This window comes from Triturus cristatus, chromosome 9, assembly GCF_964204655.1.
Source record: "Triturus cristatus chromosome 9, aTriCri1.1, whole genome shotgun sequence".
Taxonomy (NCBI): domain Eukaryota; kingdom Metazoa; phylum Chordata; class Amphibia; order Caudata; family Salamandridae; genus Triturus; species Triturus cristatus.
In genome coordinates, this window is record NC_140592.1 from 310,264,613 (window position 1) to 310,287,158 (window position 22,546).

At 45.4% G+C, this 22,546-nt stretch overlaps 1 protein-coding gene across 1 annotated transcript in view; it reads left to right on the forward strand.

Moving 5' to 3' along the window:
- The window catches only part of LOC146797808 (F-box only protein 27-like), a 76,112-nt gene extending 58,788 nt beyond the window's left edge, over nt 1-17,324 (forward strand). Inside the window, exon 5 of the mRNA XM_085627656.1 lies at nt 16,856-17,324. Coding sequence (XP_085483782.1) covers nt 16,856-16,996 — 141 coding nt within the window. The 3' untranslated portion in view covers nt 16,997-17,324. The remainder of the gene's footprint in view (nt 1-16,855) is intronic.
- The last annotated feature ends 5,222 nt before the right edge of the window (nt 17,325-22,546 follow it).

Below are 22,546 nucleotides of genomic sequence, written 5' to 3' on the forward strand. Positions count from 1 at the left end.
GGATTTCAAAGACTTTATCCCTTCTAATATCTCCTCCCTCGTGACCGGTTCATCCTATAGTTTGCTAACCTCATTATCTAGACAAGATAGGTTCAGTGTGGAAAGGACTTCTGCTACGTGTTCCAAATCGGGCGCGGGGCGCCTCGCATATTCCCCTGCCAGGTGATCAGCCAGGGTATCCAAGATCTTTTGCTGACTGTACACCAAGCTTCCATCGGCAGATCTCATCTGCACAATGGGAGACGTTGGCTTCTCATTTCTAATTAGTTTAGCATGCAGCGCCCCGGACCGATCTCCCTCCACATGCAGTCACTGTCGATATGCAGTATAATTAAACTTCTCATGTCAACAGAGTGCCGCCAACAGCTCCTCCCGTATCTCCCTCCATTCATTTAGTCGGTCCTGGTTTGCGGGCAGCTTTGCCTCCACCTCAGCCAAGTTCCGTTCTAGAACTTTAATGTCCCTCTTAAGTTGCTGTTGAACCCCATAAGTCGTACTAAGACAGAAACCTCTAATAACTACCTTCAATGCTTCCCATTCCACACCCCTGGAAGATGCCAAGCCCGAATTCATCACTAAATAATTCACTATCTCTTCCTCCAGCTTCCCTGCAAATGGCGAGTGCACTCTTTTTGTTAAATGGTGTAAATCCATTCAGTAGTTTCTGAGAAATTGAAATATTTGCAGATATCCATATATCGACGCGAAGGATCCGCGAATCCTCCCAATCTCGAGCATGCGTTCTGATTGAGCTGCATGTCAGCTGCTCCCTTTGTCCAAAAGCAATGCTGCCTCCCGCAGGAGGCAGGGAGCCGACAGGGACTGCGGGGGCCTTGAGACTCCCCTCGCGGTCCCCAACGTTGTGGACAGGCCCCGGAGGATGGCGTCCCCGGGGCCTGAAATGGCTCAGGAGGTGGACACTCTCCCCCCTCCTTTTAAAAATAAATAAATGAAAAATGGAATGGCCGGGGGATGGGGTCCCCAGGGCAGAAATCGGCCTGGGGAGGGGGGGCCGCATGGCCCCTCTCCCCTTAAAAATAATAATAATTAAGAAAGACCTAGCCACGGGGGGTGGGGTCCCTGGGCTAGAAATCGGCCTCGGGAAGGGTCCGCGCGCCCCCTCCTGTTTTATTTTTTAAAAAATGGCTCAGAAATTAGCAATCCTGCTGTGTGGGACTTACTGGAGGTAATAGGAGGGGTAGTTGGCCCCAAGGACGTCCTTGGGGACAACTACCTCTCCTGTTACCTCCAGTAAGTCCCATACAGTGGGATTGCTAAGAGGTCTTCGGAGGCCATCCTCCCCTCCCCCCCCCGCCTCCACCACTCTGCAAAGACACCTCCTGGCACTCTAATGGTTGGGGGTGGAGCCCACTTTACTCCTGAGGGACTTTAGGGGCCAAGAAGCCCTACTGGTACCTCCTGTATGTCCACCACTCTGCAAACGTGACAACTAATTAAACAAGCATTTGTAATGCAATAGGTCTCGCATTTGTGAGAGTTAGAGCTATTGGCGTTGTAAATGTAAACTTTTTTACTAATGTTTTTTGTAGTGGAGTGGATGTACGTTGTGTGTAGTGGAATTATGTGGTATGTTGTGCAGTGACCTTATGTGGATAGAAAGTATGTGGTATTTATTATATAGGAACTATGTGGAGTGAGATTATGTGTTATGTAGAGTAATTATGTGGTATGGTAGTCTGTGTGGTGAAGTGGTAACCTCACGATTAGTCTTCCTCGTTTCCATAGAAGCTAAAGTATAAACTCAATGGGACACTAAAAAAGAAGCAACCACAGAGGAGCACTTTTGGATCTAGTCAGTTATGAGCAGGACCACTAGAATTATGCGACTGTTCGGCCACGCCGATTTTTGCATAATTATACATTTTCCATATTTGCCATTTAATCCATCATCTGCCACATAATCTGCAGATTTGAACAAAAAAACCTTGTTTCTAGCTCAAAGGGCTCAAACATTTCCAAAAATGCAACGACATGTGTTAAAGCATGGTGGAAGGCCCCTTGCAAAGCTGGAATGATCACTTGTTACTTATTGCTAAATGTGGGTATTAAATTGGTACAATGGTGCGCAAACCTCTTTCTGTGCCTCTCTTGTCTCTTTCTGCATTTTTCTTGCTCCTTTCTGCACCTTTCTTCCTCTTTCTGCACTTCTCTTGCTTCTTTCTGCATTTCTCTTGCTCCTTTCTGCACCTTTCTTCCTCTTTCTGCACTTCTCTTGCCTCTTTCTGCACCAACCTTCTTTCTGCACCTCTCTTGCTTCTTTCTTCTGCACCTCTCTTGCCTCTTTCTGCGATTTTCTTTCCTCTTTCTGTGCCTTTCCTCCTGTGCCTTTCTTCCTCTTTCTGTGCCTTTCTTCCTCTTTCTGTGCCTCTTCCCTCTTTCTACACCTCTTGCCTCTTTCTGCACCTCTTGCCTCTTTCTGCACTTTTCTTGCCTCTTTCTGCAATTTTTTTTGTCTTTTTCTGCACCTCACTTGCTCCTTTCTGCACCTGTCTTGCCTCTTTCTGCACCTCTCTTGCTTCTTTCTACACCTCTTTTACCTCTTTGTGTACCTCTCGCGTCTTTCTGCACTTCTCTTGCTTCTTTCTGCACCGTTCTTCCTCTTTCTGTGCCTTTCTTTCTCTTTCAGCACCTTCTTCTTTCTGCAGTTCTCTTGACTCTTTCTGCAGTTCTCTTGACTCTTTCTGCACCTCTCTTGCCTCTTTCTGCACCCCACTCTCTTCTTTCTGCACCTCCCTTGCTTCTTTCTGCACCTCTCGCGTCTTTCTGCACTTCTATTGTCTCTTTCTGCATCCCTGCTGCTTCTTTCTGCACTTCTCTTGCTTCTTTCTGCACCTCGCTTGCTTCTTTCTGCACCACCTTTCTTCCTCTTTCTGCACCTCCCTTGCCTCTTTACAGGGACGTTATAGTTAGGATTTAACATTTAAAAAACCTCAAAAATTCACTGGAAAAACCACAGGTTTCAGGGACGTTATAGTTAGGCTGACATTTCACTCGTACAAAGCCCGAGAATTCAGCCGTTATAGTTAGCTGAGCCAACTATAACTCGCGCCCCCGCAATGCACTGCTGATGACATCTCAAATGACATCGCTCATGACATCATCCACATAATCTCTGATGCATCTACTCCCACCCCAATATAAACTTTCATACATCCACTCCAAATTTCAGATTACCATTCTTGAAACCATTGACACACCAATACCAGTACGTACATACCCACTCACTGATTCATAGGTCTAAATACACATCCACTCACTCACCCATGCAGGCACTCATACAGCCAGTCACTCACCAATACAGCTTCTGATATATCTACTCATATACCCATAGAGCCACTCATACACTGTCAGTCACCCATAGAACTACTCACACACCTACTCACTCACCCAAACACTCAATAACACAGACACCAACCCATACAGAAACACACACACACTCACTACTCATATAGATACTAACAAATACTTACTCTCCTATACAGTCGCTGACAGAGGCATACACTCACCCATACAGCCACTCACACAGTCACTAATATACTGCAACACTCGCATATACTGCCTTTCATATATGCAGTTACTCACCCATTTACCACTGAGACATCCATTCACTCACTGACACAGCCATATGCTCACTCAACCATACAGTTCCTCACAGGTGCACTCATGAACCCATACACCCAGAGATTAACCCACTCATATATTCATACAGGGAGTCACACACCCACTCAGGCACCCATACAGATACTCTGACTACTAATCAATAACCCATATATACACTCCTACCTACACACCAACTCATGCAGCCACTTACACACCAACTGACAGACTGATACACACATTCTCACAGATTAGTCACTCACCCATACATTCACTGACACGTTTAATCATCCACTTATACAGTCACGCACTCACTAAATCATCCAGACACTCATATACTCACTCATTCTTCAGTACACCTTGGTGTATGTGTGTGTGTATATATAGATATATATATATATTCACTGAAAAAACCATAGGTTTCACACACGTTATAGTTAGGAATTAGCCTTTAAAAAACCTTGCAAATTCAGTGAAAAAACCATAGGTTTCACACATGCTATAGTTAGCTGGAGATTTTACTCATAAAAAACCAATGAAATTCCCCCGTTATAGTTAGTGCAGGCAACTATAACTCACGCGACCGCAATCCTCTGCTGATGCTAATACTGTATTTAGACACTTATTTGCCCATGTCTTCTTCCATTAAATTTTAGCTATACATATATTACAAATATTTTTTTTTCATAAAGACACATATGTCATCAGCAGAGGATTGTGGTCGCGTGAGTTATAGTTGCCTGCACTAACTATAACGGGGGAATTTCATTGGTTTTTTATGAGTAAAATCTCCAGCTAACTATAGCATGTGTGAAACCTATGGTTTTTTCACTGAATTTGCAAGGTTTTTTAAATGCTAATTCCTAACTATAACGTGTGTGAAACCTATGGTTTTTTCAGTGAATTTGTACGGTTTTTTAAATGCTAAGTTACTTTACGCCGTTCGTGGCGTGCGCGCCCACTTAACGCAGTTCGTTCCGTGCGCGCACGGTGCGCTTCGCGCAACGTGCGCGCACAGTGAGAACGCGGTGCGCTTTGCGCACCGCGCGCCCACTTTACGCAGTTAGTGCCGTGCACGCACGGTGGGCACGCGGTGCCCACGTTACGCTGGATGGGCAATGTACGCACGATGCGCTTCGCGCACCGTCCGCTCACGGAGGACATATTATGCGCTTCGTTATGGATGGTAATCAATTAAAAGTTCTTTTACATAATATGCCATGCAAAAAAGGTGGCCTACTGGCACCTTTTGCACACGGGGGTGGGAAAGTGTGGATAATGTTTTTTTTATAATTAATTTTTACCGTACGCGTACGGTAAGCGTAATCGGCGTTTTTTCGAAAAAAAAATAAATTAAATTTTTTGCCTTGGGGGTTCTTTTGGGACACCATAATCAAGGCTAGGTGGTTGGGAGTTGTCAAACCTGCCTCTTTATATGTTTTTACCCTTTGTTTTTCTTCCCCCCTTAGAGTGCGAGAGAGAAAATGGCGGCCGCCGCTTCCTGGTTTCGACCGATTCGAATGTTTACTAAGATCTAACAGCCAATCAGAATCGCGCTCGCGCACGTCACCGTACGCGTACGGTAAGCTTACCGTAAGCGCACGGTAAGCGCACCGTAAGCTGCCACAGATATATATATATTGATTTAAATGCTATTTTCTCAGGAACTACTGAACAGATTTACACCAGACCTACAAAAGGCACTTCCTTGACCTGTAGACTACCTCTCTGCCAAATTTCAAGTAACTCTGTTCAGCCGTTCGGGCTGTAGCTGTGTCTAAAGGTCCTATGGAAAAATGCATGGGAAAAACGCGTTTTGGGACCCCCCTTTTTTCTCAGCCCCCGCTTGACGAATCCCCCCGAGACTTTCAGGGTAGGAGCGGAGCGTAGCGCCCCACCTATTTTGAAAATTTCGCGAGGATTCGTCGACCGGCGCCAAAGTTATTCCAAATAGAATGTTGCGGTTTTCCTATGGAAACAGGGTCCTAACTATAACTACCTACTGGCGACCGCCAGTAGGTAATATATATATATATATATATATATATATATATATATATATATATATATATGCCACAAGGAATCGTCTCACAGGATGCGCTGCATTGGAACGCCAAAGACGAACACGGACCCAGAAATAGGTGCTCTTAGTTCTTTATTTTACTCCGTAACCTGCACCACCGCCATGACGCGTTTCGACCTACTGGAGGCCTTGGTCACATGGTATACATATATATACTCACTGGGGGAAAAAACACAGGTTATAGGGACATTACACTTAGGCTGACATTTCACTCGTACAAAACCCGAGAAATTCAGCCATTATAGTTATCTGAGCTAACTATAACTCGCGCCCCCGCAATGCACTGCTGATGACGTCACATATTACATCTCTCATGACATGGTCAGTGACATCACTGATGACCTCTCAAATGACTCACTGATGACATCACCCAGTGACTGTTTCCAAAAAGTTTAAGATATACATACAAACATACATATATATATATGTGTGTGTGTGTGTGTGTGTATATATATATATGTAAATTATTTTTTTTATAAAATTGTAAATTATGTATTGATATCTGTTTGGATAAAATAAATGAGTATGTAAAGTCCACAAAAAAATGATTATTGACTATAGTAAAAATATACTAATTCTATACAAAGAAATTGTATATGCCATTGGTTGGTGGTCAAGATGTCGGGCACTAAGAGCCATTTTTCAAGATATACAGGTCAAACGGAAATTTCTGTATATTTTCTTAGTTTTACTTTCCTAGTTACTTGCATTCTACCCATTTTACAGCAGGAAAACCCCAATTGAGGGAAACCACCCACAACCAATAGCAATAAAAAACAGGCACCAATGACGTGCACAGTCCGGGCAGGCATCAGGGGAGCCTGGAGAACCAGTTTGAGTACCAATCCTGCTCAGGGGCACCTCCCGCTTCACACAGGTCTCTTTGTAAGCGTTGCAGTGCTTGGCTGCTGGCAAGAGTCAGAGTCCAATTGTCATTTCCTGGGATTAACGTGCAGCAGGATGCACTAATCTTGGCTCACACCCCTCCCTCCATTGCGGTCATTAAGTCTCACACATATCGATGTTGCATTACCATGATGGGGATGACTCTCTATTCTTTGATTGAATTAGGGCCGAGCTCAGTGCTGTTCATCATTTTGAGCTTTTTCCACATGGTTATCTGCAACCACCAGGCATTTACTTTTGTCTATAAGTTGAAGGGCATGGACTCTTCTGCTGAAACTTGTACATCAGCGAACAGTCTGAATTCTTCTGGAATGTCATTGTACTGAGCCCAGCCAAAATAATCAGCAGTTCTTTTTACGCAAGCCTAATGCAACAGAGCCGCCTTCTTCTATAGCTGAGTTGGTACAAATTGGGCAGTTCTTCTCCGGGAATGACCAGGGTCAGGTGTGTATGGTGAGGAGGGCACAGAGGCCACACCATCCGGGGACCAGCTGAGTATAGGCACAAACAGCACTGCAAGGAGGTATCCATCAGCATGGAGGCGCCTCATTGCATAGCCAGAATGTGCAGGATTGTGTCCCAGTTTTCATTCATGACCAGTAGAATTACTCCTTTACCTCAGAAACACAAGGAGTGCATGGTAAGTTTCTGTACAATTAGGGTTTGCCCCTTCCCTTCTAGCCATGTATATCCACCCACTTCAGTAACCCAGATTTCCTGATACGTAGTATCTAAGCTGTTGTTCATCTCTCTCCTACAAGACTCATTTCCCTTAGTATCATCGAGATGGATGGCCCTATACTTGAATTCTATGTCTGGGGTTCATTTGTTATTAAAGAAGATATGCTAAGTGCCAACCTGGAACCGCAGATGAAAGCTGGGGCGGACATTTTCGTGCAGTGATTTGGTGGTTTTGCTACCTCTAAGAATCTCTTCTCTGAAAAGTTTTGGGGCCAAACAGTATCCTCCTCGATGGTGCCCCTCCTGTGCATCCTATCTAGCTCATTTTGAATGTTGCTATGCTTGGTGAAAAGGTACAATGCTGTTGAATTGGTCTTGTATCAGCTCCGATTTAAAACTACTCTGAGGGGTTCTTCCTTTGGCCCTAATCCTACATAGGTATAGGTGGAAAGGGCATTTTGCTTTTTCGGGTGCTATCTCTTGGGACAAGCAAAGCCTATCTGCGCCTACTGCATGCGGTATCAACGAACAGAGGTAACATGATCTTGCTGCCTTGGAGCCCACAGGTAGCATGGGTTGTGTAAGAGGGCATTGTGTGGTGCATATGGGATGCTAGTGTTGGGTTTGGTGTAATTGTAAGTGATATGGGAGAGGTCCCTAATCAAGCACTGTAGTAGTTCCTGGGTGGACTCTGTAGGAAGCTAGCTTAGTATATGGTGCACACTTATTTAAGTGAAGCACCTTGCACTAATCCAGACCACCCTTATGGTGGCTTTAGTGGTCTTAGACAACCTTAGAATGCTTTCTAAGTGGTAGCTGTGGAGAGCAGCCTTCCGACTTAGTACAGAAGGTGTGTTAAGCAGCTTATTTTACCAGATCTAATCATGTAGTGTAGGTTAAACTAAAAATAACCACACAATGTAGTTATAAAAATATGTCACTCACTAACACATTGGTATATCTCCTACCCGGAGATATAAACACAAGTACACACAATACTTCAATTGCAAATAGGTAAAAAAGCACAATACGCAGTGGTCTCCAGGGGGAGACCAAACCATATACTAAAAAAGTGGAATGCGAACTGCGACTGAAGTCGAGACTTGGACCAGGAGACTCAGAAGAGCTGGGGACACAAGAAAACACCCAAGGTGAGTACCCTGGAACCCCACGGAGGCTGTGTACAGAGTGAATTGACAGCCGTGTACTCAATAGAAGTCAACGGGAGAGTTGTGGTTGCAGTTTTGAAGAACCCTTCCCAGTGGACCCTGAGGAAACCTGTGGAAGACAGAAGCATGGAGAGTCACCCCACCCGTGGATACCTCAAGAACCAGGATACCTACACCAGGGAAGCTAGGTGCGAAGTGACGTCGGAAGCTGCCGTAGATGACAATGGAGGACTTCAGTAAAGATACTGCTGGCAAAGACTGTGCTAGAGTCCGTTGGAATCCAAGGGTGGATTCTTGAAGAGAAGAACATGCAAGCAGAGCGGACAGAGTCTATGCCACTCTGAGCTGACCAGGAGGCACGGAAGAGCAATGCCCACCGATTTCGGATGATGCAGGAGTGATGACGGTGACCTTGTCGCTGTAGCTGTGAGGACCAGGCAGCGCTGAGGAAGACCAGGAGTCGTGCACGAGCTGTCCCACGTTGAAATCCGAGAACCAGCGGGGGGGTCGGTGTCCGACGGGAGCACTAACATGCCTTGGCAGCTGCAACAGGCACGGAAAGCGAAGAAGGAGCAACGTTGGGACCAGCAAGTTCTAAGAAACTTACCAAGTGCTGAAGAGTCAGAGCAGGCCAGAGGAAGCAGGGGAACCCACAGGAGCAGGAGAAGACCCTCAAGAGGACCCAAAGGCCGAAGGCACAGGAGTTGCAAGAGGACCTCCAGCACCTCACCAAAAATAACGGCCCACGGTGCAGAGAATGTGGTGAGGATCCTGATCTTGACAGGAAGAGCTGCTGGAGGCTGGTGCTTCTTGTAGCCCGAAGATCTCTGGAGTGCAGAGCCAACAAGCCATGGCAACGGCAAGTCGACGCGGTGCACAATGGTTCGGTCCCAACGAGGGATACTGGCCTCAAAATTGCAGAGAGGACTGGTTAGGCCTCAAGGGAGTTACAGAACCACCACTTGTGTTGCTGAGCCTTTCGAAGTCTGTGGCACGTTGGGAGCAGCAGACTGGTCAACTTTGTTTCAGTGCCTGCAGATGCAGGGGGTGACACCCTCACTCCAAGGGAGATTACTTTGTTGTCCTTGATGCCCACAGGTCTGTTGAAGATCCTGGAAGAAGCACAGACACAGACGACGAAGAAGACTTGCAGAACAGCAAGACCAGGAGCAGCAGGAGTCGATGTAGTCTTGCTTCCAGGCGCAGTCCAAGTGTCCAGACGGTTGAAGAGTGAAGTGGTTTCAGACTTGAGCCTTGTCCCACGACGGACCGGAGGACCCACCCACAGGTAAGCTCTTTTATACCCTAAGAAGGGAGTTAGGACAACTAAGGGGTCCCTCCCAAAAAAGGGCCTGGATAGAGGGGAGGATACTCACATGTCCTTTGTCCAAGTTCACACCAGAGTGGGAGCCAAGGACTCTTAGAACTGGTTCCAACTGGAGAATGAAATGTGGGCCCCAACTGTGCCCTTCAAAGCAGTCTGGTGGTGCTGGCAAGCACACCCACCCCAGCCCAATACACTAAGTCCTGTCTCAGAGGTGGTCACACCTCCCATGACAGGAAACCTATTGTTCTACCTTCCCCTGCCCCTGCTGAAGCTCAGCTCAGCAGCAGGAAGGCAGAATCGAGTCTGGGGTCTGCAGCAGCACTAACTTGCTGGCAGACCCTGGAAGGTTGTTACCAGGAGTGCTGGGGATTTCCTGGAGGAGCACTCAGTGCATAGAATCATATCTCCAACTCCGATAACGGTGTTTGGGTATGATTCCAGCATGTTTGATACCAAACAAGCCCAGGTTTGGCACAGTCACTATATAGTTAGCCATCGCTTAAAGACAGATACCCAGTATATGTATCAAAATGGCTGACCGCACTTACAAAGCCTGGAGAATCGACTCCGGGGTTTGTAGGGGTGCCCTGCTCATGCAGGGGCACCCACACACCTATAACCCAGTACCCTGCTTCAGGATTGAAAGACCTGCTTTAGGGGTGAGTTTCTAGGTTTTAAGTGTAGTGACCTCAGATATGAGAAACTATCTGTCATAAGTAGTGCTAGCAGCAGGCCTGTAGTCAGTTTGAGTGGTCTCTCATGGGTGGCATAATACATGCTGCATCCCATGGGAGACCCCTTGTATACCTATGCCCTGGGTACCTCATTGCCATATACTAGGGACTTATAGAGGTACACCAATAGCTAATTGTGCAGGTACAGACGTACCTACCATGTCTAATTTAGGGAGGAAGCACAGTGTGTAGGGTCCTGATTAGCAGGATCCCAGTCAGACTAGTCCAAAACACACTGACACTGGGCAAAAAGCGGGGGAACCATGCTAGAAGGATCCTACCTTCCTACAGACTCCATATGACCAGGCATCCTCTTTGGTGATGAATGGATGCAGCAGCACCCATAGTAAACAGAGGGTACATAAAAGTGCAACAATACATAACTTATGGAACATTGCAGGTCATGGGATGACTCCAGGGGTTGTGTGTGTAGTCATCTTGTAATTGGGAGTTTCTTTAGTTTAAAACATTTGAGATAAAAAGTTCACGGTACAGTTTGTAGTTCTCAATTCACACACTGTAGATCCTGTGGGTTGGCTGATGTGGCCGCTGAAAAGGTGGTGCAATTGAACATTCGATTGCCAACCTGTTGGACATTCATTGGTTAGTTAAAAAAAACAATGATTTTTTTAAGGTGCCGTCATTCATTTTTCTTCAAGGTTCCTGTGCTTTCTTTGGAGTTGTGTTCTTCACACTCCATTCATGCAATTTTAGTGAGGCACCGGAAGGTGGCCCCAGTCGGGGTATCCATTTTTGAAGGTTTATGTTAAAGAGTGGGTATTGGTTGCAGAGCAAATCAGTTTGAGTTGTTGGGTTCCCTCCCCCTTTCCATACTTAAGTGGGTGTCAGGCTGGCGAAGGATTTTTACGGGGTGATCTTCTGAACATTAGGAAAGTATCAATTTTAGCTAGGGTTCTATGGGCGTTGCCAACCCTTCCACCTGGAGTGTGCATGGGGGTGCTTTCGGTGCAGGTGGGGTTTTTTTACTTAAACGTGCACGGACGATGTGTAATGAGGGGGCATGTCACTATTTGAGCGTGTTGGTGATTGCAACGTGCACTGAGGTCACGCGAGTACTGTTCTAGTCCCTCGGCATGCAACATGACCCTCGTGGCGCTAGGTTTCTTGGCTACGCCCTTTTTCTAGAGACTTCTTTATGAGCTAGTTTGGGCCTCTTTTTGTTGGTCTTTTAGGCCCCTCCCTAGATCTCACATGCTGTGATGGACTTTGCGGACCCCCTTCTTCCAGGCACCTGCCCCCCCTCGTCAAAATGCCCTCCCTCTGGGGTGTGGGCAGCCAGCAGCAGAGTGGGGCCCCGGCTCCCACAGGCGCACTGCATGACAAACACATGCAGCGGCCCTCAATTCCCGAACGCAAGTAAAGGATTGAATTCTCAATATTGTCTCACTGGTCCTTCTTTTGTTTTTTGGCACAGCAAATATTGGGGTGTAGGTGAAATGGGTGATATGCCTTGGGGGTTTTAACTTACTGCACTTTTGGGTTCTGCATTTGTGTGAAGGCATTACCTCCCCAGACAGTTGCCCTTTCCTGCCTCGGTTGTGGCTCCGGTCCCCGTTGGGCTGGGTCCTCTGTTGTTGCTGTTCCAACGTGTTTGTCCAACTACCTGATCCATGTTGTGGTGGTGCGGTGGCTGACTGACCTCCCTGCGGCTGAGTGTAGGGTGCATTCGGGCTTCCCTGGGCATGTTTTTTTGGATGGAGATTTTATGGGGACTGGCCGAGGCTCATCGACCTCTGTTCGCGGTATGCTTTTAGACGGAATCTGTCTGTCATGTGGCCCATTTTGTCAATTGTAACATTCCCTATAGTCTGGTTGCTGCCAACCACCCTGGCCTCTGCCGTTATGGTGTGTTAAAACCTTTTGGGGTTTTGCGGTGAAGACTTTAAGACTTGTAATATCTGCAGCCAATGCCCAGTGGGCTGTCTTTATCAATTAGTGTTGGGCCAGCTTAGTGATATCTCTCTTGGCTTGCACTTGTTTTTCCCTATCCTTCTCTTGTTTCTCAATATGTGGGCCTGTATCTCCTGCCACTATACCTCGTATCTAGCCCCACTACGCTATCTAATCCGCTTTGTAGCCACTTTTTTAGGATATTATAAAAGAATGCGACTTGTGGGCCCGTATCAGTCCATGACTGTTCTGTCTCTAGTCCCCATCGTTCCCTCACCCCATCCAGAAAATTGGTCATGGTTTCTCTAGGTTTAATAGTCTCTGCCATTAACCCTCCTATATCAGGGCAGTCAGGGAACATTTTCCTTAGGGTCATCCATATTTGGTGCCTGTACGAATTGAATGTGGTCCCATCATGCTCGGTGTTTGTCAGCGTGATTGCTAAGCTGCTCTCCGATAAGACTACTTACCAGACTTTTGACATCGCCTATAGCTAGGTTTATTCCTACAGTGTTCTTCTCAAAACATGAGATCTATTTCCCCGCTCCATCCAGCAATGGTGGCACTTTGGTCCTTAGCCCTTCTTTATCTATCTGATCCCACAACACATAAGTGGTCCCGATGAGACCTTTTTCAGTAGCAGGTACATTTTGGCTTTGGGTAGCGCCACTGGTTTCTCCCTAATGTAGTCTTCCCATCTTCTTAGGCAATCCTGCATGAAAGGGAAGTTCCACTTGGGCTCTCTCCCGCCATGCCTGATGCAGTCTTCCACTACGGCCATGTCCTCTGTTTCGAAGGATTCCTCCTCCGGCCAAGGTCTGTTGTGCTGGCCTTTTCCCTCTGTCCAGGAGGCTAGTAGGTGTAAGAATGGCCGCATGAAGCTCTCACCTTCCTCTAGGGCCCCTATCTCTCGTGAGATCAGTCTATCTGTCCCATGCGTTCGGGAGGACAGCGGATATCTTCTTCGTTGTTCCACCCATGCGCGCGCAAAGGGTCCATCTTGTTTCTTCTGTGCCTTGGTTGGGTCTACACCAGGCTACCTTGGTCTCTTATTTCCTGGTCAACCCATCTTCTATGTTGATTATCTATTGAGGCTTGGATCACAGCCAAAAGCCTCTCATTTAGTTCTACCTCTGATTCCTCCCCTATCGGTGCCCTGTATCTACCCTCTCTCTCCTCAGGTGGAGGGCACGTAGCTCTGCTTTCTCTGTGTGCTTCCAGGGTGCCAGCTCTCTTTCTTCCTCCTTAGTTTGCACCTTTCCTCTAAATCCCATCTAGGTTGCCTCCTTAGCTCTGAGCTATGCGCTGTTTTTCTTGGCCGGAATTTGGCATCAAATTTACTTTTTGTTGTTTCTTCAGCTACCTGCGCAAACCTGTAGCTCCACCCTTCTCATCCGATTCTGGAAAACTGGGACCCTTTTCCTCACCCCCGCTAGTTGTGCATCACTGTCTAGAACCGCTATGAAACTCCCTGTTACCCAAGTGTGTTCGCCTGAATCGGTGGGATTCGATGGGCTGAATGCAATGGATGGGTGGGGTGGAACTTCTTTGAGCGCTTGCACTGGACAGGGGCGGCGCTGGGATTGTCGGGCCTGCAGGCCTGTTTGACTCTCATGCCTGGACCTAACAGTTCGTTGTTCGGTAGGGAACCCTCCAGCTCCCTCTACTGGAGGATTGGTGTATCCTAATGCAGGGAGAACAGGCACCAGGGAGAGCACTTCTGTACTTGCGTATGGTGGGGGAGGTGCGGATGCTCTGCTTGTCTTCAGGATAAGATTATCGGTCTGTGCCTTCTCGAGGATGGCCCACAGTTCTAATAGTGCCTCTCTCCTGTCCTGCATATTTGGATCGTATGTGTGTTCATGTGTTGGATTGCGTTAGTGTCAAAAGTTCCCTCTTTTGGCCAGGGAAACACGCATGCCTTAGTGTGTGCACGCGCCATTTAGCCTGTCTGGGGAAAATGGTTTGCATGTGTTTTGTGGTGACTCCATGATAAGTTAGGTAGTTTTAGAGGACAAATGCACCCTTGTTTCTCTTATTTAGGGACTCTTTAATTTGGCTCTAATCGTGGGGAAAATATATACACAGGGGTTTGCTGGTTCTAACTGTTTTCTGTGAGCTCAGTGCTATCTACAGATGCATCAACATGAATATTTCACAAACGCAAATAACACTGCATATGAAGGGACACAACCTAGAACAAAGTGCAATTGTTAATCAAATGTCATGAAATTTGGCATCAAATAACGAATTTTGACTTTGGCATCAAATAACAAATTTTGCTTTGATGTCAAATAACACTTGTGAGAATTAGCATCACCTTCATAGACCTCATTGAATCATAGACAAAATACAACACTTAAGACAAAACAGAGTTGCATTGATTACCAGCACCACAACATCAAATATACCTTTCATCAATTTCAAACTATGATGAGAAAAAAACTGACCCAGAAAAAATGATGACTCAGTCAAAAATACTTTCTCCCACTTTTAGCACATGCTATCCTGTGACCAGGGGAAGCTCTGCGCGGTATACGGGACTAAGTGAGCCTAATAGTCTGTCAATATCGTCTCCGGTACAAAGATAACAATTTTTGCTGAGAAAAGGAATAACTCGAAAATCCACAGGCCCCTCATTGCCAAACACAAGCTACACCTAATCTCCCAGATTCAAATATTTTTCCCTAACGTCTGAATCTCATCCTGTATTGCACCCAGGGGCCAAGCATACCATCTGTGTCACACTCAGTGATCCAAGTGAACAACACCTCTCACTTCTTACAGATACCAGCAGTGTTAAAAAAACGGTAGAAATGAAATAACCCTTTAGACAAAAAAATAAGCTTGAGGTGCCAGCCCTGTATCACACCCAGGGCTCAGGCGCACCATCTGTGTAACGCCCAGTGATCCACGCGACAAACAATATTCACCTTCCTAGCGTGCTAACTATCGAAAAAGATGACCCCCGCTGGGAACGCCTCAGGGACCACCTTGAGACTACTCAGTTCAGACACACAAAATAGGTAGGCAACATGCCAGATTTCTGTCAGTGGCAGGGCGCTCAGGTTACATTTTTGCGCTTCTTTCTAGTTTGCCATATGCCAAATGCTGGGACTAAGGATCTGATATAGTCTCTTACCCATTGTGACGGCGGCGTCAGGACTGACCTCTGGCCTGCGGATTCAGCAGAACTTCCAATCAATTGCAGTGTCTGGTCACCTTCTTTGCTGCACAATTGTGAATACGTCCGGGTAGGGTCCCCTTCCTTCGGCTGCAGTCTGGTCCGGGGGTACCTATCACTCCTGGTTGGCTCACCAGAATATTGCTCGAATAGGAATTTACCTTGAAAAAACTAAAGCAGCATTTGGCAAAACTGGAAAAGTTGGTTTAATGAAACGCTTCAGCCATTAGTACAGTTACAGAAGCGGGTTTGAAGACTGTCTCAAAGTACAATCCATCTGAACAAGGTTTTATACATTTGTCTTGGTGTCATAAAATGTTTCTGTCAATCCATTTTTGGTAAAGAATGCGGGCCTAGTGTTTGGAGTCATAATTATGGCCCCTGATAGAAAATGAAGGTGGGCCTCGACCTTGCGTGGACACAATGGGGGCCAGTGGGTAACGTTTCCAGATGTCTGGCATGAATGGCGTCTGATCACTGCATGTACTGTGTTTGCTCTATTCTGATTGGCTGTATGTTCCTAGCTTCATGTGGCATCTGACTTTATGGTGTTTTGGGAATGCGCGCACCCCTCTGGCCTTGTGTGCTTTGTTGGGGCCAGTCTCCCTGGACCATTGTGGTGTCGCTACACTTATCAGTAGGATTGATTTGAGTTTCCTGTTTGGGGTTTTGTCTGACGGCTACGTGCCACCACACCTGTGACCTGTAAATCAGTAACCTCACGCCGAAGTCTCAGAACCTGCCTGGCCATGTATTTCTGAGTCTGGTTTGACAGAGGGTTCATGACTGGTGAATTTGATAATAGAGGTGCAATTTCGTTCTTACATATGAATGTATCACTATTAATATTGACATCCACTTTTTCACTATTAACATTTGCATTGATGTATTTAAAGCGTAACTAAGGCCTAGTTTACTCTAAGCCAGGAAAACATTGAAACAAATCATATTAATTTTGTTTCATTAGCAATTGCTCCATGTTAATGCACATATATAATTCAGATATGGAATTATTTCCACGGTCACTAGGAACACAAACAAGTTTGGCTGTGGATTTGAAGCATATATGAGATGAACCATAGTGGATGAAACTGGGAGTTGCTCCTGACTGTGAAAGTTGTGTTGGGAGATTAGCTTTATTTCTTCTTCTACAGAGTGGACAAACATTTATCTGTTTGCTTCATAGCACTGTATTTCTTGTTTTCTCAAAGCTTCATGTCTAATTTGACTTTATCTCTACAGGTTTCTCATGTGTTTAGCCACTACAGCAGTGGAGTCCGTTACGTGAAGTTCTTCCACAGAGGGAAAGATACACAATTCTGGGCTGGACACTATGGTGCTCGCATAACCAACTCCTCTGTCACTGTGGAGCTGCATAGATGACGGTGTAGCTGCTGAGGCACAATAACTGCAGAAGAGACCGTACTTTGGAGTACCCATTGTTTGACCTTTGCAACAGGGGCTAAAGGAAGAGCTGCCACTGAGTAGGCTGCAATGCTTGTTCAAATGTTCCAGGCAGCATGTTTTAGAATGATAGAGTGCCTTCCGAGGTGAGGGAACAAAAGGTTCCACAAAGCAGCCATGAGCGTTGTAGCTCTACTTGCAGCTTAATGGTCTAAAGCAGTGGTTCTTAACCTGTGACTTCTGTGGACCCCGCTTAATCATTACTGGAACCCAGGGACACCCACTGAGTCATTATTGGAATCCAGGATCCCCCACTGAGTCATTACCGGAAGCAGGGTGCCCACCTAGACATTTTGATGATCAGAACCACAAAACAATACGCAAGTGGAGGATGGATATGACAACTGTCCACTTTTTCTACAGAGGGAATGACCAGCCACTGGCTGATGGGGATGAGAGGTTTTTCTGTTAGTTGTGAATGCTGGGATGATCAAAAAGACTTTTTCTAAATCATAGAGGAGCTGACAAACCCCTCTAATGTATTATTGAGAGTGACTCCCTTATATAAGTTTTGTGTACAGTTAACTTTTGTGGGAGAAAGAAGATTAGGAAGGACATTAAATTGGCCTCTTCATTCTAGATGATCCTGTAAAAGAATTGCTCCCTTCACGTTATGGATATAATTTTTACGCCCCTGAGCATTCTTTTGAATGAGTCTTTAGAAAAGAGTCTGGCATCTTTTAAGGCTGTTAGAATTCTACCTCTAACAGAAGAAACTGGGTCTGGACCCAGAGGTTTAAAAAAATGTCAATCTTGCTTTTTATGGATATCAGACGTTACCATGATTACATTTACAATGCGGTACATTAGAACACGTTCATTACAAAATATATATATATATTATAAAAAGTTTGCGGAAAAAAACAAAGGTTACATACAGGAACTTTAAAGTAAGGAAGTCGAATTGAAAAAAACTTTGAAATTCACAAAAAAAAAATAAAGGATACAGGGACATTCTAGTTGGGGTTAGGCTCAGGTTTCACTCATACAAAACGAGTGAAATTGAGCAGTTCTAGTTAGCTGAGTGCACTGCTTATGACCGCACATATTACATCACTCATGACATGATCAGTGTCATCACTGATGACATCACTGATGACACCACCGATGACATCATCCACTGACTGTTTTTAAAAAGTTAATGTGTGTTGCATATGTATATACCAAGGTGTATTGGTGAATCCATGGGGTGTATGAGTGCCTGTATGGATGATTAAGTATGTGTGTGACTGACTGTATAAGTGAGTGATTAGGGGTCTCGGTGAATGTATGGGTCAGTGACTGGTTGTATGAATGTCCTTCAGTCTGTCAGTTGGTGTGTAAGTGGCTGTATGGTGTGTGAGTGAATACGTGAGTGGCTGTATGGGTGAGTGATTGGTTGTCTGAGTGTCTGTGGGTGGATGAGGGTGTGTGTGACTGCCTGTATTAATCAGTAAGTGGGTGAGTCAGTGGCTGTATGGGTTAGTGAATGCATGTATGAGGGGCTGTATGGGTGAGTGAGTGAGTGGATATGTCAATGGTATATGTGTGGTAAATAAAAATTCCTTTACCGGGACTGAATTTGATACAGAAACATTATAAAATAGCTCAGTAAAATGAGAGGCAGAATCCGTGATATTAGAGTTTCGGAATGGGCTTTATTCCAATGATCGATTATAATCGGATGCTCCAAGTTCCATCACCACGGGGGTTCAGGAAGTGAAGTACATACTTTATTGACAAGAAGTAACTTTTATAATACATACATTATAATGAAGCGAATACAGTAGGCGTAACAATTGATAAGGAAATTGACGTTTTGTCTGCGTAACCGAAAATGGGTGTAATAAGGAGTAAAAAAGGAACATGATTGGTTATGATGTCATACATAGGTGGATCTATAAGATAATACTTGGCATAGATGCGCGCGCAGCAGCATGACGTGTAATTGACGTGTAACTAGGGGGTGACGGGGACTTGACATTAGCTCTACATGTGGAGACGAAAAGTCTGGGGGGTCAAGTCAACCTAATCCCAAATCATATCTAACATCCTATGTTTAAAGAACTATGTTATCCACAAAAGAAGGACTCTCGGACAGAATCTATTCTATACTGACTGTGCGTGCGTGTACAAGCGTCTAAGTGTCTACACTGAATGCGAGGGGGTAGGAATATTCCATGGTAACAGGGCTATGAATTACTTGCATGAGGACAGAGAAGCCGGGCCTTTTGCCTGGTAACTGGAAGAATGTTTACTTAAGCTACTAGGCAGGAATGCATCGGCTGAGAGGGAAGCAGATAATTCGAAGGTGAAATACAGTTCTTGGCAGAGAATAGGCTGATGTCAGGCTTCGTGAGCCGCGCAGAGAATGAGACAAAGTTCATGATCACAGATGCAGGCTCAGACTGGAGCTTTCAGAGGCAGAAAGCAAGAAGAGTTTGATGACAGAATCAGGGCCTACTTGCCTGGACTGTAAAATGGCATAAGTGAACCATATAAAGCCGGTGGCCTTTCATATTTAGGAATGGAATATCCGGCCTATTCATGGCGGATCTGACAGAGGACATGTTGACGGTGGACGCACATGTATTTGCGTCTTCATAACTGGAACTGGAGGGAACATACATGTACTTGTAACATGCACATAGAACCGTTGGGGTCCAAGATAGGGGACATAACTGACCAGAAAAATCCATATTTCCACATTCCCTCCTTGTCCCCTACTTGCCCGTCAAGAGATATCAATCTTCATTAATCCATTGATCTGTTCATATAGCATCATTTGTTCTTCTTTCTTCTTCCGGGATCTTGAATGAAATCTTGGTGGTGGAATACACGATGTGGCACACAGACCACAAATCGCTGGTCCACATTGTAGACATAGACAGCAACTGAATAGTATGAGAAGGCCAATACCTAGGAAGGATAAAACTCTCCATCCCCAGGCTGATATCATACTCCAAAACCAACTGGACCAAGTCCAAGTGCCTGGGTTCTGGTGTATCTGGTTTACAATCTTATGAAGGCGAGTGATGGCTTTATATACAGATGGCGAATTTTCTGGTATGAATACGCAGCAGCTTGATCCGATGACCCTACAAGCTCCGCCCCTATCAGCCAGGATGACGTCAAGGACAAGACGATTTTGAAGCACAACAATCCGCATAGCAGACTGCTCTTCCGTTAAATTGCCTAAGGCGGAAATAGTCTCATTCACTACTGCTTCAAGGGTTCTAGTTAACCTACGTATCAGCTTACTATTAGTAACAGTACCTATATAGGGAAAGATACCTTTATTAAAATCTACATACTTGTCCCATGCTGTCTCAGTGTAATCGACAATGGGGAGATCTCTCCGCTCTCTGTTGTGTACTAGATGAATATTTCTGTAATAATCAGGAGGAGCTAGGAAAACAGGTGGCAGAAGGAATGCAATGTAGCAGGTACCATCCCAATCTAGAGGTAGACGCATATATGCAGTCTGACCACATATAAAGTAGGAGTGGCGAGAAGCTCTAAATGAAGATTTGCCTTGATCACTGAATTCTACTATAGTAGTGCATTTACTATGGCCCATATGTATGGAACCAACCTTTCTTACACACAATTCACCCTTCGCTGGGAATACTGACATGGTGGGTAAGACTAGTTCAACTTCGGATACGACATTTAGAATCATGAGATTAGGTGTAAAATTACCTAATCCATATACTTCATTTTCTAGATCAGTTCCTGTTCTTTTGGGGCGACCCTCCTTGTCAGGGTAGCAGACCTTGAGTAAAACTAGGTTCAGGTTTCCCCATATCCAATGATCTTGGTAAACTGCGGTGTCTGAGTCTATGGAATTGATTAAACTAAACCATGCTCCACAGGAGCCATTATGTGTAAATGGATGTGGAAAAAAAGGCAGGACTCCTTCATAATTCTGATAGGGAGGGAGTCGGCCACACACCCAACAATTGGTGGCATTACTAGTCTGATGGGAATGATGTAACATACTAATGAAAGTGTTATTGCGCAGCGCAAGTCTATAAGACAATTCATGCGGAGGTAAGTCACTAAAGGAATGTTCAGCAGCAACATTATAAACATGTCTAGAAATAGGGTAATATATGTGCAACAACATACTTGTAATAATTACTAAAAGACTCAATAAAAACAGAATTAATAATGTCCCTATACAGTGACTACGCAGTGATTTACAATACGCCTGTCGTTTCAACATTTTCCGCGACTGTCCATGATTCGGGTCTAGAGGATACATGTCAGAGACAAATTCAACCGCTTCACCTTGGAGAGGACTTAAACAATCAAATTGTCTGACGTTCTAGGCCTCAGCTTTAGTTTGTAGTTTTCAGAGTCATTTGGTTCAACAAAAGGAAGTTTTGAATCAGTCTGTGAGGGAGTGCAGGGCACAATGTCTATATCCGAGGATAGTCCATGAAATTTCTTGATATGACTTGAATGAATCCAGCCCTTGCGGCCCTCGATCTTCACGGCTGTTCTTGTGGTCAGCAGGACCAACTTGGGTGTCTTCCACCTGGGCTCCAGCTGAGTCTTTCGGTCGAAATTCCTCACAAAGACAAGATCACCCGGAACAACGTCATGGGGTTTCACCTCAGTGTTGTCGGGAAAGGCTGCAGCTACCTGTGAACGACAAGATTGCAGTGCAGACATCAAGGAAGCCAAGTAATCTGTCAGCATATTACAGTCAATATCAGTTATTTTGCGTGGTATAGGCGTCCCCCACATATTCGGTGGTCTGCCGAAGATCACCTCATACGGGGATAGCCCTGTTCGAGAGTGTGCTACCATTCTCATGTAAAAGAGTGCAACGGGCAACGCTACTACCCAGTCGACACCTTTCTCTCTGCATATTTTGGACATTCTGATTTTCAGTATCTGGTTATGTCTTTCTACGAGACCTGCTGCCTCGGGGTGTCGGACACAGTGGAATTTCCACTGATATCCTAACAGAAGTGAAACGTGTTTCATTAATTCGGATGAGAACGGCTGGCCGTTATCTGAGTGAACAGCACGTGGTAAACCGTATCGTGGGAAGAATTCTCGAACCAACTGTTTGGCAGTAGTCGGGGCAGTGTAATCTGAAACCGGGTATGCCTCCGTCCAACGGGACAGAGCGCAGACAACTACGAGAACATATTTGAATCCTCGACATCGTTCCATCTGGATATAGTCCATCTGGAGTACTTCAAAAGGATGATTAGGAGTATGAAATCCACCCTGTTCTACGGGAACGCTTTTTCCTGGGTTGAACTGACAACAGATCATACAGGTACGGACCTTTTGTTTGGCTGCTGCTCGTAAATGTTTATTGAACCAAATGTGTTGAATGCTGTCTAGCATAGCTTTTTCTCCTAGATGTGCTGGACTATGTATAGTGTTAATTATAACTTGGACCATTGAATCAGGAAGGAACCATACAGACTTTTCCTTCATCATCCATCCTTGGTCCGTTTGGATCCC